This window comes from Thunnus thynnus, chromosome 1, assembly GCF_963924715.1.
Source record: "Thunnus thynnus chromosome 1, fThuThy2.1, whole genome shotgun sequence".
In the NCBI taxonomy this organism is placed as follows: Eukaryota; Metazoa; Chordata; class Actinopteri; order Scombriformes; family Scombridae; genus Thunnus; species Thunnus thynnus.
The window spans coordinates 34,794,245-34,812,439 of record NC_089517.1 but is presented as its reverse complement, the minus strand read 5'-3'; the positions used below and the strand labels follow the sequence as shown (position 1 = coordinate 34,812,439).

The 18,195-nt window shown below is 38.5% G+C and overlaps 1 protein-coding gene across 1 annotated transcript in view; it reads right to left on the bottom strand.

Moving 5' to 3' along the window:
• Positions 1-18,195, bottom strand: part of LOC137187452 (neural-cadherin-like) — a 265,262-nt gene that overhangs the window by 148,789 nt on the left and 98,278 nt on the right. Inside the window, exons 15-22 of the mRNA XM_067596339.1 lie at positions 14,715-14,858; positions 8,048-8,168; positions 7,585-7,747; positions 5,066-5,734; positions 3,857-4,048; positions 2,569-3,012; positions 2,026-2,356; positions 570-663 (exon numbers count right to left, since the gene is read on the bottom strand). Coding sequence (XP_067452440.1) covers positions 570-663; positions 2,026-2,356; positions 2,569-3,012; positions 3,857-4,048; positions 5,066-5,734; positions 7,585-7,747; positions 8,048-8,168; positions 14,715-14,858 — 2,158 coding nt within the window. The remainder of the gene's footprint in view (positions 1-569; positions 664-2,025; positions 2,357-2,568; positions 3,013-3,856; positions 4,049-5,065; positions 5,735-7,584; positions 7,748-8,047; positions 8,169-14,714; positions 14,859-18,195) is intronic.

Sequence of the window (18,195 nt, the reverse complement as noted above, 5' to 3'; positions counted from 1 at the left end):
AACAACCAAAACATAAAAAGTATTTTATTGACTTCTATCATAGTGCCTCCTGTTTTCTCTACCACCTACTGTGCTTAGTGAGTCTGTCTGGAAAATGAGTGGAAACAACATTTCTTTAAATAAAAATTACACATTGACTGCAGTTGTTTGCTCATCTGAAATACACTGAAACCCTACAATAATAGAAATACAGCTTCACTGACAAACTCACAAACAAAAGACTCATCTAGTTTATGGAGCCAAAAATCATAGGATTTGACTATCATCAGGATGCTGGATGTCTCTTGGAAAGGGCAGATATTTAGCAATTACTGGCACTCACTGTCCATTGTTGAGGACACAAATTGATTAGTTTTAATAAGAAAATACTGATGCATACACACCAATTTGAGTAATCTTGGTGAATCAATATGCACAGATAACTTTAGTCTAAGTTTGTGTTGTAGGCTGACAAAATTGTTGTATTTTTCAAATACAAATCTTGCAGCTTTAAAGATCTTCGACTGTGCCCAAACTCTAAAAGGTGAGGAATCCAGCATGACTGGTTCATGAGGAGCTGCACTGTTTACCTTGGCACATGACCTTCAAAGACATATGTCTTGTTGTCCCAGTCATCAGGGTCAGGAGAGTAGACCTTTCCAAGCACTGTGGTTGGCATACGTCCTAATGAGAAAAAATATTAGTTTAACAGTTTAACAAACACAGAGTTAAATGTCATTTCATGTGTACAGTGTGTGATTGATACAGCAGTACAGCACATCTTGGAAAATATCTGAAAGCAAAAGAATTGCTCTCCACTGATATTCCACATACTCAAGAAAAGTTTCAGGCTGCGACTACTGTTTCTCTGCATGCGTATCTCCATGTATTGAAGTGGGTGCTGCACGTGTTATGCATGTAACATCATGTGTCAAGGAAAGAACCTTGAAAATCAAAGCAATATATCTCAAACACAGAAAAAGCACAAGCACAACAAAGAATAATATATGTAAAAAATGAAATTCCTGAATGTACATGTCTTAGGCTTCATTCCATTTCCTTTCAGCAGAAACAAGGAGAAGTGACATTGCAGGTGGTTGACATACGGAGAAGGAAATGCATAACAGAAAATGCTGTGTGAATGCACAATAATTATAATCATATAGAAAGACTGTTATTGCCATCACTCTCTCTCCTTCGGCTTCTCACTCTGAACCATGTGGGAATTATTCTGAGGGTACCCTTGAAATTTTAAAGGCAGACCTTGACATGTTGGATTTTAACCAGGAACTTCTGAGGAATAAGTTCTCTGAAACAACTTGTTAGAATTTGTGGCTTTCAATGACAAATACTGATAATACTGGGCTATTTTTCATTTAATTCAGGTGTAAGTATACAAACAAATTATGTTTTGCCACAAACAGCAGAGAAGTAACAAGACCCTTTATTATTTGGGATGCTGAAGGAATGTTCATCTTGTAGATTTGGAAAATTAATTTTGTGACACAAAATTTGAATGAACTGCTGAAATTCTCTGTGGCCTGAACCCAGATACTCTAGTGTGCGTTTTGTTCTTGAGCCTGTTGCCAAACATGCAGTGGACTGCGGAAGAATAAACATTATAGCTGTCATTAATTGAATGTCAATGCGATGGCTTGCCTTTGTGACCATTCAAATAGCATCACGGGAGTCATTGTGACTAGACAGTGATCATGCGGACAATGATTAGGTGATGAATATGAGGGGGCTGAGGCAGAGGTGAAAAACACAATAAAAATGGTCCGTGTGTATGTGTGTGTTAATTACTGCATACTGATTAGGATTTAATTTGCTGGCAGTATGAGCATCATCTTGGTTGTGTCTGTGTATTACTTATTTACAGAGACAGAAAACTACCTTCAGGAGCAAAGTTGTGCTTGAAAACAGTAAATAATGACACTGACTGTCTGTATTGGTAAGATTCATGTGCCTATAGTTAAGAGCTATATTAATTGCATTTATCTGTGTCTGAACACTACATCCTAAAGACAATGACGACCTTCTCACCTCGGTGACTGTTGATGAAAATCTTCTTCTCCCCCGCTACATGTGCATGGTCATTTTGGTCGCCAATGGTTACTGTCAAGGTGCTGGTCACAGTTTTAGCTGGTCGGCCACTGTCACTCATTATAATAGGAATAAGAAACTCTTTTTGGCGTTCGCGGTCAAATGTCCTCAAAGCTGTCAGTGTTGCTGTGCCATTTAGGTTGTCTTGGAGGTAGAAATCATTGCTATGGCGATATTCAGAGGAGACGGTGAAATGGAAAGGTGGTCCATTTTCTGGGGAGTCCTGGTCCACAGCCCGGAGGAGGGTTGATGTTTGGTTCAACCTTACTACCTAAACACAGAGGGGGAGCATGAGGTTTTTGATTAGATTTTTTCATCCATACCACAATTGATCAGTTATTTAATTAAGTCATTCTTTGCATCTGCACAGTATCATTTTCAACTAATGAATGATACAACTCCTTTGCTTCTTCTTTACCCTCTTTCCAACAAGTCATATCATTTTATCAGCATGATACATGTTAACTTGAGATCAAACCCTACCTGTGGTCCAGCCACATTCTCAAAGACGATTGGGGAGTATGCAGCTTCAAACTCTGGTCCATTATCATTCACGTCCAAGAGAGGCAGCTGGACTGTGGCACTCCCTGTTAGAGGTGGGACCCCATGATCGGTTGCTATGACCACCAGGTGATGCTGGGGTATCCTTTCCCGATCCAGAGGCTGGGCCACAGAGAGTACGCCAGACTGGTCGATGGTGAACAGACCCTCAGGATCTGAATCCTCTAACAAGCTATACGTGATGTCACGGTTCTGGCCTGAATCAGAGTCACTGGCCACCAAATGTGCCACACTGGTTCCCACGGTGATGTCCTCAGGCAGCGGGGCAAGGGATAGAAAGTGTGGAATGAAGACGGGAGCATGGTCATTATAATCCTCCACCTCCACCATACAGTGCAGGAGGCTGGAGAAGTCCAAGTCTTCAACCTGCAACAAGAACCAAATACAGTCTGACAAGGCTTACAAGTGCAGTATAGGCAAGATTGAAATGTAAAGACATGCATCTTTTCAGCCAGAATTGCAGGCTGCTATGATTCTGAGGCACCCTGCAATAATTGTCATGCCACAGATGAATCGTATTTGCCAAAACTCAGTTGTGATGTCATGTATATCATGTATATTTCGTATACCTTAGTATAAAGCAATATCAGACCAGCCACATGTGTATATACCGCCTTATAGAATTTAAAGTTATTTTCCATCAACTAACTCTCACTGCCACCAATATGAAAAGCTGCCTTGTGGATCTTTAAAATGACAGTTTCTATTTGATGGGCTTTATGGTATTCTCTTCACCTTGAAATTCTTAATCTTAGCTTTTGACAAAGGGGCTGACACATTGGTTTTACTACATTTGAGGCATTTGTGAGCACTAAAGAAAAAACTAATAACTTTGAGATCATTGCTTATGAAGATTCAAACCACAAACCCTTTCCATTTGTTTTCATCAGTTTCAAAAATGCTAGAAACTTACTGGAATGCTGTATGTGACTGTACCCAAAGTTTAGATGTCTATCAAAATCAGTTTTATATTTTTTGCACTTTCACATCAGGCACCACAGCACCATTCATCTTCTAGCTTCTGACAGTCTTGACTCTATATCCCCTTCACACATGCTGCATACCCTTCACTGAGAGTTCCCTTTACACAGAAGTGAAATTAAAGCTCCATGAATTACAGAGAGAAAAGGATACCGAAGTTTAATCAAAGTCATCTTCAGAAGTTGGAAGCCATGCGGTCGAAGGGAGCTTTGGAACAGTTTTTATATACCTTCAGTGTGAGGTTGAACCTCTGCTCGCTGTGTCGTTCATAGTCCAAACGTTTCTTAAGTCTCAGTGTGCCTCGCTGCTCCTGCTTGTGACTGACCATGTAGAACTTCTGTTCTTGGTCTCCAGCCACAACACTAAAGGTCAGCTGGGCATTTTCTCCAGTGTCTCTGTCCTCTGCAGCGAGCTCCAGGACCTTAGAACAAGAAGTCATGTGATCATCATGTGAACACAGAATATTGGCTCCGTCTTACAGGGAAGGTTGTGCTGAGACAATATTCTGGTACAGTTTGAACAAAAATTTAAAATTTTCTAAATATCTTAAAAATAGACAAATTGTCGTTCAGAAGCTGCAAATAAAGTACCACTAATATGTTGCCAAAAGCAGATGATGTTACTTTTTAAAGGTGCACTTCCATTTTTAACTTTTTTTTTCTTTTTTTCTGAGATACTAATGGCTTAACAAGTTGTAATGGCTAGCAAACAATAGCTAAGTTACACACCCAGCGGACACAGAGCAACAGAACTGGAGTACTGACTAAATACCTGATGAATGTACCTTCCATTAAATTTTACTGCTGTTAAATCCTGGTTTGTACTTTACACTCTCAAAAAAATATCTGGGTTATTGCAGCTTGACAGATTCATCAGTCACTAGTTTGCTTGGGCTGTTTGCCATGATGTTGCCATCCACTAACAGTCAGTGGCTTGCAGAGCTAAAACTGTAAGCTTGAGCCTGCAAAGAGCAGTGGAGTCAGGTGTTGATGTTCACTGGGACCAGCAGTACTAGGACACTTGAACATTATAATAAAAAAGTGAAAAATTATCACTTAGCGGAGCATCCATTTGTAATCTATAATCTTTAAGACAAACCAGAGTTGCATTGATTTGTTTGTTTTGTTTTTCATTTGTGTGTGCTGCAATATGTCCCGTACTGGGCAAGAAACTAGCAAAATAAATGGCAAAGTGCAATCCAAGGTCAGAAGAATTTCATCATATTTAGAGCCCCACATGTGCCAGTGATTGTTCAGTCTACATGGTAATACATACTAGTTTAGGCTTCAACTTTGCTCAGCTTTTTAGTTACAACTCTGGATGCTTAAGTATATCATCATCCACTTTTAAATGTCCTTGCAGAGGTCATTTAAAATAAATAAGAGAATATGATTTCTCTGAATAAGTTAATGCAACCATGAAGCCTGAACTAACCCACCTCTGCATTGGGCTCTGCATTTTCAGAGATCCTTGCCATACATGGGTGATCAGTGAATCTTGGAGCATGGTCGTTCACATCCTTGATTTGAATGGTCGCAGTTCCAGTTCCTGTCATCCCTCCACCATCTCTGGCCTCCACGACCAGGAGGTAGGATTCAACCTGCTCTCGGTCCAGTGCACTCATGGCTACAGTGATGGTCCCTGTGGTGGGGTTGATAGTGAACATTTCTGAGAAGATGGGCACTCCTCCCAGGTCGATTTTGGTAGCATCCACACTACCCACAATCCTGTATGAGAGCACAGCGTTCTGCCCCACAGCTGAGTCATCCAGGTCAGTGGCTGTCATCTCCATCACAGATGTCCCCACTACTGAGTTTTCTGCCACGTCTCCATGACAACTGGGGGCACAGGTAAATATGGGTGCATTGTCATTGATGTCCCATACATTGATGATGACGTCTGTGAAGCCCGTCAGACCTTCACCGCCCTCGTCTGTGGCCAGGACGACGAAACGCCACACGGCACGCTCCTCACGATCCAGGGTCCGCTGGGCATAGATCTTGCCTGTGACCTCATCAATTACAAATTCACTCTCTGCACCCTGGCCATGGAGAGAGTAACGCAGGGCCTCCTGATCCGCATCCTTATCTGGGTCAGATGCTGTTACCTACAATATCAAAGACACGGCGAGACAGAAAGGGTGATGAGAGTGTAATATAGCTTATTTTACTATGTTTAATCATTGAAATGCTGCTGACTTGGAGTGATGTCTTGACTGGAAGCACTTCACAACTGCTCCGTGCAGTTACAAACTCTCCCGTAGGTAAACCTGGCAGAGATTCAACCTCCTCCACCCAAGGCCCCACTTCTCCTGCCTCTTTTCTGTCTGCTCTTTCTCACTCATCCTCAACACATCAGCAGCAATTACACCCCGGGCAGGCCAAAGATGTTTTAATTTAGCAAGGTAATTGCAATGTGATGTAGAGCCAAAATTGACTTGTCTTCCTTTAAAAGAGTAAGAAATGTAGAGAGAGAAGAAAGCACCAGGTGTTCTATAACTATATGGTCAATATATATATATGGTATATATACAGTGCCAGTCAAAAGTTTGGACACACCTTCCCATTCACTTGAATCAGAAAGTGTGTCCAAACTTTTGATTGGTACTGTATATAATATTCAAAACTAAGTGTGATTTTATTTCACAATTGTGACAATTTATACAAGTTAATGATCTTCACACATATGAAATACAATGTCTGCTCTATTTACCAGATTGATTACTTGTTAAATGCATAGCTTCAGGGTTAAAGCCTGACTGATCTCGCTATGGACCATATCCAGGAATGGCTACACAGTAATTACTAGATAAAGACTAAAATCAATTTTAGAAAATAAAATCTAAAGACAGATCTAAGGACAGAACTAAGTAATGTTGACTTCTATCTCAATTAAATGTCTCTGAGACACAACTTCTGCCTTTTAAACTTCCTTGAAAGTTTTAGGGGATTGATTTTGACTTAAGGCAGCAGTAAAGACTTTAATAATTAATAATAATAAATAAATGAAATGCATGTGAAGTGTTTTTCAAATCAAGACACGAGACGTGTTTAGCAAAATTAATGTTTCTAAAACTGCACCTCACTTTATAGCAAAAACTGACTCATGCAAACACACTAGTGAGGCAGATACAGTCACAAATATGCAATAAGACAGTTTACTGAAATGTATAGCTTGATGTCTTAAGTTAGGATTATTTTATTAGTGGATTATTATTTCATTCTAACACAACCCTGTTTTTCTGCTTAGCTTGCATTCTTGGACAAGCCAGACAGTTAGATTTATGCTTTTTCGCATTTTCAAATAGTATTTTTCATTTTTACTGTCACAAAAGAAAAGGCTTTTAGGATGAGGACTAAGCAATGTGTTTAGTGAAGGTAATGATATCTCAGATAACAGGTTTTGACAGAGTTGCTGGAGTGTAAACTTTCCCAAATCAATAAAGAGAAGGACAGAGATGCTAAGTAGTATCCAAGACAGCTTCCACACAGACGGAAAATACTTTACAGTGGATGTGCTATCCTGAAGAGTTTTTTTACACAAAATATTATAATATGAAATATTCCTTGGCCTTGAAGTAATGCTGTGTTAGTGTATACTAGGTAGTAAGCTAGACATGCTTACAATGCAGCTCACATTAGAGCAGATAAACACACTAACCATTCCTTACACTTTTGCTCTTGTGCTTTTGGTTTAGGAAAGGCTAAATAAAGACCGAACCCTCCAAATTTTTTCTATGCAGACTATACCCACGAACAATGTTTATGCATGTGGAAGATTCCATAACTTGACAGGCCCTTTGTATGTAGTTATAGTAGCTAAGCTTTGTTTGGACCATAGCTGTTTGGGGAAGAGGTCATTTGCATGTGATTACACAATTTATATGCTAAGTAAACAGATTATTGCAGTAAACACTCACAAGCTCTATTATACAGCTGAATAGTGACTAGGGTGTACCTGTAACACAAACACAGGCGAGCCATCTAGCTCCTCTGTTACGCTGCCGTAGTACTCGTTAACAGTAAACACTGGAGCCTCGTCATTCTTGTTGACCACGTTTACTGTCACTGTTGAGTAATCCTCCCACTTCCCATCTGAAGCAAGGACATGAAGCTTGTACCTGGGAAAAAAGACTTAGCTTCGTCAAGGGCTTTTGAAAAAAAGCAACAGTTTAGATTCAAACATTAGCATCAGGCTTTGGTAAGCCAGTTACTTAAACATTACAACTATGGAGGTATAATTGGTTGAAGTACAGCTGGAGTTTAAAGCTATAATACAGTGCCAGGAAAAGAAGTAAACAAGGAAAATAACACCATATATTTCCAGCAAATGCCTTTGACAAGCATTTACATGAGTCAAAGAAGTGTGAAAAAGACATTTTTTGTGGTTCAAAGGATTCTTCCCTGGAGTGTGTTCCTACCTTTTGTTCTGCTCATAGTCCAGAGGCTGGGCGATAAAGATAGTGCCCACCTCCGGTTCCACATCAAACACCCCTCCCGTGTTCCCTGATGTGATCTGGTAGCGCAGCTTAGCGTTCCCACCTGCAGATCAGGAGAAGATGGAGGTTGAATGAAGAATGACAGTTTGTATAAATGAAACTTAGTTACTGACAAAGCTGAGTATAGTAAGTAAGTCTTGTTGGAGCTGCGGTGGAGGCATAGATTCTCTTGTATTTGTACCATAAAAGAGATTTGGTGATAGCTTGATCCCCCATGGATTTGAGGTCCCCACCTAATCCAAGGCTGTCTTTTTCTGTCAATCAACCAATCTGTCACCCTTAACTAAGATGGATAGCATTGGTCTGCTTTAGCTGCTGGAGTGGAATCAGATAACAAGTATTTGGAGTGATCTGATTGTTATGAGTCTTTAAACAACAGACAGCCTCTGCTCTAACAAAGGCAATTACAGTACTATACCTGCTGCATGAGAGCAGCACCTTCATAAAAAGAAATCTATGAAAACTTAAAAGTCAGATGCTTTATAGCCATGTACAAGTACTAATTGCAGAACAGCTCTAAGACCTGTTGAACAACTTGTATTACAATGGATGTCTATCAGGTTTGAAGAAACATTAATCCCTGGTTATGTTACGTGAATAGAAAAGACAAAATGTCATAAATTAATCTAAGTGGTTGAAGACCAGACACAGACACTACTTTAAGAGCTGATACTTTAATCAAACTTTTCTATTGAAATGCCTGAAACAACACCTTTTACAAGAGGTAACAATCATTTATTTTTTAAATATCATAAGATATACCAGGTTCAAAACACACAACAAAAATAAAAGGTATGTACTTTTATTTACTACAGTAAGGATTGTCTTCCAGGGTTCCACTGGTCCTCAGAGTAACAGGAATGCCCAAGAATCTGATATATGTGACTAACGTTTCACAGGAACATCCATGAAAAAGATCATTGTACTTGCAACAAATTTGTAACATTTTTGACTCTGAAATCACACATTTTACCAAGAAATTTTATTAAAATTAAATACAAATTTTGAAAGCATTTAGATTATTTGTCTAAGACAATTATGTTTTCTTTCAAAGTAAGCAAAAGTAACACCTCTTGAGTAATGTGGCCTTAATTGTACCAGAAATGCTAAACCTAATGTGTGTGCTGTGTGTACTGGTTTTGAACAGTGCCATTCAAAATTGTAGCAATTATGCCTTTTTAGCCAACAAAAGCTGATAATAATGGTATTAAATGGATCTTGGGGTGTAGGATTGATGCAAAGCCAGAAACCTGAGCGCAGTACTGAATGGAGGGTTCACATCTATTCCAGGTCTTCAAGAGAAAAAAGAAAAGAATATCAAAATATCATGCTCCCCCTACTACAAATTAATATACAGGGCAGTTTCAGTGTAGCCTATCCTCTCTGATACTGGGATGGGCAACCCATTTAATTATTATTATCATGATTGTTATTGATGTTATGTATTAACTTTCTATGTCACAGTGGCCCTTGAGAGACAATTGATAGCTCAGACTAAAATATGTAATTGCCAGTCTCCAGTTGACATCACAGTGCTTAATAGTGAATAGGATTTAACAGCAGACACCCATGGACACCATCAATAGTGTCCATAGTACACCGCCATGGGTGTTCACGGTGGGTGCCTGTATAAGTTCCTGTGTAGTGATGCATGTAATCATCACATTTCCATTTGTTTTACTCGCCTAAACAACACTCAGCTCACTTTTGAAGTGAGGATCAAGAGAGCCTTTCTATTATAAGAAAAACATTGACAGGTTGTGTTTAAAAGTCCTGACGAAATCCTATTATGCAGCCGAGAATAAAACCCATACGAGTGATTATGACAGTTAACTGCAGCTACAGATGCCACAGTTAAGGTATATTTACTTACTTGCTAGCAGAGGAATGCAGACAGAATTAAATTCAGTGGCATTTATATTGACACAGAGATATGCAGAGATTAATGTAAGTACTCTTTATATGGTTTACTGCTCAATCAAATCTTATGCTTTTAGGACCAAATGCAGTAAAGTGCTTTACTCTGTCCCCCAATAGTCAGAAAAATTACCTGAATGCTTCAAAACAACAGCAATGTAGTAAATTTGTCATTGAATAATTGATACTTTATTGTTACATGCACTCTCAAATCATACTGCTGTTAAGTCCACCCTCCCCTCATCTCCAGAATTCTACCCTACCTCACTTAATAATCTTATTTTTGTTAGCTCTGCAAAGCATTTTTAATAAAGTCTATTAGATGCTGATCAACAAAATGTTCCCCCTCAATGCAATTACTGGTAAAGCTAAGGTCTGCATCTCAATCACTGTTGCATCCACCACCCCTTGTGTTAATATGAAAGGGATAGGAGAAACCTCTGAAGACGAGGGGAGATTCACAGCTTATTAGCGAGATGAAAGTCAAGGAAGGAGAGAGGAGAATGCTCTAATCCAGATCGTTTTGTACCGTCTGTTTGTTGGCATTTTAAATGAGACATTAGGGGATTTATGCAATTGCATCCTCTCTTTTCTCTCTCTATCATTCTCTTTTTTTTTCAGCTGTCTCAATCTCTTAAGTATTTAGAAAACTGTTGAGACCCAAAGGACAAAAGAAACAGAGGAAGTAATACAGCGGTTAAAACAAACAAACAAATGGAGGGAAAATGAATGTTTATTCCCAGTTGTACCAATTTAAAAACTCTTTTCATCTCCCTAGGTACTGTACTTAACTGAAACTGGAGTATACAGACACGAGAGCAAAGGGAGAAACAGAAAGAGGCACAAAGACACACTCAGACAAACACAAACACACACACACACACACACACACACACACACACACACAGAAGGCTGACAGATGTCACTAATAGCAAAGACATGCACCTCATTAATGGAATTTGGAGAGAGATCTTTTGTACTCGCTCAAAACTTGTATCACTATTGCCTGCACTGTTAAGAATATAGATATTATTGTAGCTTGTGGTATAAAATACTCTTCCCCCACAGGCTGCACTCAAACACTGTAAAATACACTGTATTGTGCAAACGCCTCCGCGTAGTTCCTATGTTTAGGCGGAAGTAGCGTTTTAGCAGTTTAGTGGCAAAGTGACAGCTGAATTGGAACGTACTGAACAAAAAGATCGACTAAATTCTGGGACACCATTGGACTCCACTGGAACACTGTGAGTCCAAGTTGACTACAGTTGTCCTCCTCTGCGAAGATGCAAGCTACAAACTTGTCTTAGCCACCTCTCAGGCCAAAAAATAGTGAGCATTTGCTACAGAAAAGATAGATTTTCAATGGATTATTCCTTTAAGTCCCTAGCCAATCCAGCATTATAGCATATTCCTAGAGATGTATGATGATCTATGGAGACAACTAACCCACCCTATTTACTGAAATTATGAAATATGTTATATTGAAATATTTATATATAAGACTGAGACATATTTGCAAGTCCAATTTTCATCGCATCATCTCTAAAAATGGCCACAAAAAGAAACTAGATAGTCTGAAACCTTGGCTGTTGCTTGTGATCATCTATGCCCTTTAGGCTTCCTGTTTGTAAGCAGTGAGTGACAGCAAAGTCATGCCATCCCAAATATATTGTGTAACAATGAAAGAGACTATCATTACATCATAACCATATTAAATACAGCCAAATTTGAAATACTGTCAACTTTATTTTAAATACTAATATTAGTTATTCTTCAGTTTGTACTTCCCATGATCTGTGATAGATAATTTGGATTTCCAAACATCAATCCCAAAATCAGACCAACAAAATAAATGTTATAATGCTGACTATGTCAGAACTGACAAACCACAGTACAGTCAGTTATACACATTATTGTGTAAAAAACAAACATTTGATAGGAACACCAAACAAGTGTAAATTGAAAAGGGTCACTCACAGTGACAAACCAACAGATAATTAACACTGAACTATGAAGCTCCAGAAGCTTTTTAGCATCTTTTAGCTAATTGTTTTAGCTTTTTTGGTCTATTGTGCGCAAATTTACCCCCATTGACAGCCATTCCTGGTGAAGGTAATTGGTGAAGAAAGCAGAACAGGTAGCAGCAAAAGACCCAGATTTTACTCTCAGTAGTTGGTTGAAACCAAAGGAGAGTGAATATCGAACTCACATTAGTCAGGCATCAAGAAAAATGACTCCAAATAAATGCTAATGTTCTACAAGTAAGTAGACAACTGTTTGTCACATTAGCCATAACAACTGCATACTCCACCGATATGGTGGTGGCTATATGTGTCTTAGCTTGTTTTGGTAGTTTTCTGCCCCTCGATTTCAAAACACTATTAATAATCTAAGAAGAGAAATTCTTTGGATTTTTAAGTTACCTTTTCCCATTTTGCAATAGCCCAGTTCTTACTGTATGTTTCTCTGCTTCTGTTCTCTGTTATGCAAACCACTGTCACTTACAATGGGAAGTTCTCATTGATTTTGTTGTTGATCTCTGACTACCAGACCTTTTTTGATGAGAATCCTATCCAGTTTAGATATCTTTTGACAGTGTAAGCCACAGTTCTCAAAGATACTCTGTGAGAGACTTCATTCCTCAAAGTAATAATGGTCTTGTCTGACATTTGCCTCTGGCCATGACAGCTGAGTGTCTTGGCATATTCCACCACACAGACCTAAATCTTTGTATTTAAGGATCATGGCGAGCTCTCAGATCCTAATGAGGCCTTTTAATTAGAACTTTATTAAAGGCAGGTGCACTGGAAAGGTCAACCAGTTAGGCTTTTGTAACTGATATAGCTATATACTGTAATTACTGAGCCCTACCTGATGTCTGAATTTTTTAAATTTTAATTGAGTGCCTCCTGCCTCTATTCTGAAAAACTGACTGGACTCTCCTAGACCTAATACATTCTTACAATAGTGAGGTTTTCCCCTGACATTATGGCTCACTGTCCTTGAGTTCTCTATAACTGCAGTCTCGTGGAAACATATGTCATACAATGAACTTTGAGTGAATGGAAATCTATTTTTAGCCACAGTAGTAGCATGGCTCTAGGAATGACAATGTCAGTTGGACGTTTGGTCTATTGGATGGATCGCCATGACATTTCAAACTTACTGACCTTGTCTGTGTTTGGTTTTTCTTATAATGTCTTGGGAACCAGTGGATGGACAGCCATGAAATTTAGTACACATATCCATGACGCCCCCAGAATGTTCCTAATGACTTAGATGATCCCTGACTTTTCATCATGTACTACCAGCGGGTCAACAATTTTTGGTTCAAAACTTTCATTTATGATCGTTTATGTATTCCTGCCTAATGACACACCCATTGGTCTCAGCTGTACTTTGTGATTAGTACTAATTAACAAATGTTAACATGCAAACATGCCAATTTAAGATGATAAGCGTGGTAAACACTACCTGCTTAACATGTTGGCTTTGTCATTGTAAGCATGTTAGCAGGTTCAAGTTAGCATTTAGCTCGAAGTACTGTCGTGCCTTTAGCCCCACAAAGTCATATCTATAGAATTTTACAAACTGTCATTCATCAAATTGGCTGACCTTAAAGGTTCTATATGTAGAATTCTGAAGCAGTTTAAATGTATTAATGTTTTTTTATTGCCAATAAATGAAAGAGTAGTAATGTAGAGTAAAAAATGAGACCTTCCCCAACTTTCTCAGTTGTTTGTAACACCCTCTGGACTGATTTTTATGTGAGGGAACTGGGGAGGATTTTCAACGAAAATCCAACGGCGGTGACATTTTTGTGTGCTCCAGAGTGCCTGGCCTCTCTCCCACTAATGTCAACAAATGACCAGCATAACAACATAACAACACAACAAAAACTGTGCTACCCGAGTAGAAGTGACTGGGAGTGACAGATGCTTTGCAAAACACGTTAGAGATCTTTTATGTAATTATGAGAAAGAGAGTGAGATGAGAGAGTGAGATTATGAGAGAGTGTGAGCACCAGGATGTTGAATACACCTCATTTAATGGACACAGGTGTCACTAATGAGAAGGAATTTCTGATTCCTACACACAGAACCTTTACCAAAATGTTCACAAACTTTTGCTAAAGAGAGTTAAATGTTGCTGGTTTGCCATTGATAACAAGTTGGAAAAATACGGAAAAACGCCAGTCGTGTCAAAAGATTTGAAGGACATCTACCTGGTGCAGTCAGCTTCTCCTCAATATTTAAGTGGGTGCAACATCTTAACACAAAGGAATATTTGATATAAGTGAAGGGGAAAAAAAACTGTTCTGAAGCCCAAAATGATGAAATTTCACATTTAAACGCTTGAGAGCATCTTTCTCTGCCTTGTATCAAAAGGTTACATTAAATGGGTTCTTCTACAGTGGCTGATTCAAACTCATACATTTCTGTGTTTTTCATGGATTCATGACATGTTTTGTAGTGAAAACACTCTTTTCCTCAAAGTAAAAGTCAGACAAAAGCAGTGAAATGAAAGGGAAGCACTTTAGCAATGTGCTTTACAGTACCAGCTCCACATCACTCCTACACTATCCATCAAGCACTTTCATTGCCTCATTCCCAGAAACATAAAAAATAGACACACACACAGATATACATATTTCTTTATCCATGCCACCCACCTTCGTCCCCATCATTGGCACTAACAGTGAGGATGGCAAAGCCTACGTCAGCATCTTCATCCACATCGACTTCATAGGATCCCTGTGCAAACGCTGGCTTGTTATCATTCACGTCACTGATAAAAACACGAACATACGCCGTGTCTGAAAATCAAGAAAATGAGAAAGAGTGAGAAAGAGAAAGAGGAAGAGAAAGAGAGAGGCGATTATAAACATGAGGTTGTTCTTATTCTGTCAACATTAACATGAACATCTGTCTATCTCTCTTTGGATCGCAGCAATTTAGTCTCTTTTCAGTAGTGTGCATGCATACACACCTCTAACACAAACTGTGCACAACCACACACACGCAGATAAAAAACTCGACACATTTCTTCATGCGCACATACAGAAACAAAAATAACTTCCAATTTTTTCCTTCCCTCCACAGTTGTCTACCACTTCTCCATTACATCTGTCATCTGTCTCCACAATCTGTGTCCATTTTACCATGAAATACAGCTGTTTCTTTTTTCCTTCAGCATCTAACTGCAGGCTGAAGCAGAGTACAAAGCACCCTGGGGTGCAGTGTATGGCTCGGTAGTTGAGCAACCCAACATACTACGCTTCCTTAGATATCGGTATCACTACGAGCATAATTTGCAATACATGCTCTAAGATGAGATAAATTATTTAAACCAGGGTGGAAGAGATGGTACACAGTTCGTGGCACAGATAGCAAACTAATGCAGCGCTTAGAGCTATAACAAAACAAGTTGCAGATGCCAGGGCTTTGCACATGTTCAGAATCTGTCAGAGAGCAAGGGAGGGAGAAATGGAGGGAGGGAGGGATGGAGGAAGAACAGAGAAAATGGATAAACAGATGTAGCAGCCATCCCCTCATCCTTCCTCTCATCTGCTAATGCTGCATGATCATCCATGTTTTCACACTTCTAGAGACATGTATGTGTAAAAATCACACCCCCAACTCCACCCCACCACACTAGCTTAGAAGTAGCAGGAGAGCTTGTTTTCTGCCTGTGAAAACAGTGTTAACCAAGGTTATTTCTGTGACCACTTGACAGTCAGGTGCCTCTAGTCTGCAACTCGTGTGCTTGGCATGTGTATGTATGTGTGGGTATAAAAAGTTAAAGCAAATATTACATTATATTACAGCATATTAATGTGTTATTAGTGATGATGAAAATGATTGATGTTTCCCTCTCTAGTCCCTCCTTTGAATCTTGAGACGATGTTATTTTATGATTTTTTTTTTTTAAATTTCCTTTTCATCATTTTTTCAGATGACACATGAGGGTTTGTACTTTGGGATTTTTGAAGGGCAGCAGTCATATTATAAGCATTGTTGTGTGCATTAAAAAACAAGCAACACCAGTTGTGTTATATATAAATAAACAAAAATACTGTCATACATGATCATACAGTCATACAAGTAACTAAAGGGCTGTTGGAAGAAAAATATAGGAAGACTTTCAGCTGTCAAATAAAGTACACGATAAAGAAGAAGAAATAGGAAAAATCAGGAACAAAGGAAAACACAATAAAATGAGATACAGAGAGTCACCAAAGACCAATAAAGTGCACTGTACACTTCAAGTGAATATTTCACGACAAGATAGCCCATTAGACTCCTAGACTTCATGATACGGTTGTGAAAAAGCTGGTGGATGGAATTCACCCCAGATTTGCCCTGAGGACATTTCATTGCCCTCCATGTTTTAGTAGTCAAGTTTTGAAGACATATTTGAAGACGCTTCTATATCGAGCCATACACTTTGAGTATCATCACATATTCAAAGAGATATCAAAGCCTTCAATCAATACTTACAGTACTCTTAACAATCAAAGTGGTGAGAGCGGGCAGCCCTGCCTTATACGCCTGTGGGTGATAAAATGATCTGAACACAGTCTCTTGATGAAAACCACAGCAAAGAGTTAATTTACTCACACTCCTACAGGCAAATGCTTTTTCTGCATCTGGTGAAACCACAAGACCATCAGCCTGTTGTGTCAAAAAAGTCTGAATTGTCTTTATAGGAGCTTACACATTTTGGAGTTTGGACATCAGAGTTAATAATTAAAATATCGTTTCTGCAAATCAGAACGTCTGAAGATGCGTTGGATGAAAAACTGCTGTGAAAGAACCAAAAAATCTGTCGATCACTGGCACTGACTATTTACAACGTTTTGATTCTCAGAACCTCATCAGATAAAAATCAGTCAGTGCACAACAGTCAGTGCCAGTGATGAAGAGTGTGTTGGATTTTGCACACAGTGTTTGAATTGGAATAAAAATGTGCTTTAAAGTAGCATCTGCATGGCACAGGGCTTTTATCTTTGAAACCTAGTTTAAACAACATAATAATACAACAAAAAATAATAATCATGATTTCATTTGAACATAATGGTAAAAGTAATTATTTTTAAATAATGAAATACAGTAAATTTCCTTGGTGAAAGGAAGGTTTTTTATATGATTGTCTAGTCTACACAAATGTATATTTGTGAGCAGGCTTCAATAAAAACCAGTTGAAAATATGTCATTAATTATTCTTTGTAGAGTAGTTACAATGGGAAAGACTGCAGCTGGAGGTGACCAGACATGTACTCCATACAGGGGAGAATACATTCAATTCAAGCAATGGTTGCAAATATAATGGAAAAGACTATCAGGTCAACATGATGGAGTGTCATTGGGATTTAATGTACCAATACAATAAGAAATCAACTGTAAAATTTTAAAATTCTTTACTCAACTGTTAACTAGCCAAAAGCACAGACTCTGATCATTTGTAAATTATCAGATTTATACTGTATGTATTGTATGATGCATTTTAAAACTGATCAATAATAACTTCTGGGTTAAAAAACTGATTCTTCATTTCTTTAGTAATTGATGGGCTACTTTAAGAATCTGTTGTCTTTTCACTGAGAAAATTAAAAAAAAAAAAAAATTGGTTCATTTGATTTTGTTATTTTTGTTTGTTTCAGAGCAGAGAGCAGTCATTTCCTTCAGCCCGATTCTTAATATTTTAAAAGTGAGCAGCTCTTTAAGATCTGGTCAGATATGTTTCATTACAGGTTTAACAGATAATCCACTCACATAACACTGAGAGGATTCCCCTGTGGAAATTATTATATATCAGAAATTGACAACTGCAATTACCGTACATACCCTCATGAGTGTGCGTGTGTTTGTGTTTTGATGCGTGCGATTTGTGTTAAGTATCTGTTCATTTGCCTGCCATCCATCCTTCTTCATGCCACCTCATTCAACATTCATAACGCAGAAAAAAAAAAAATTTAAATAACTCCCACAGCTTCACTGCAGTCTCGGCTCTACTTAATATTTGACTTCTGTTTACGTTGCCACAAATGTCATAGTGAGCCAAACCTAGAGAGAGGATCTGTTAATAATTTATGATCACATTTATTAAACATATATCCTGCTCTGTCTTACTGTTTCTTCAGCACCTCTCTC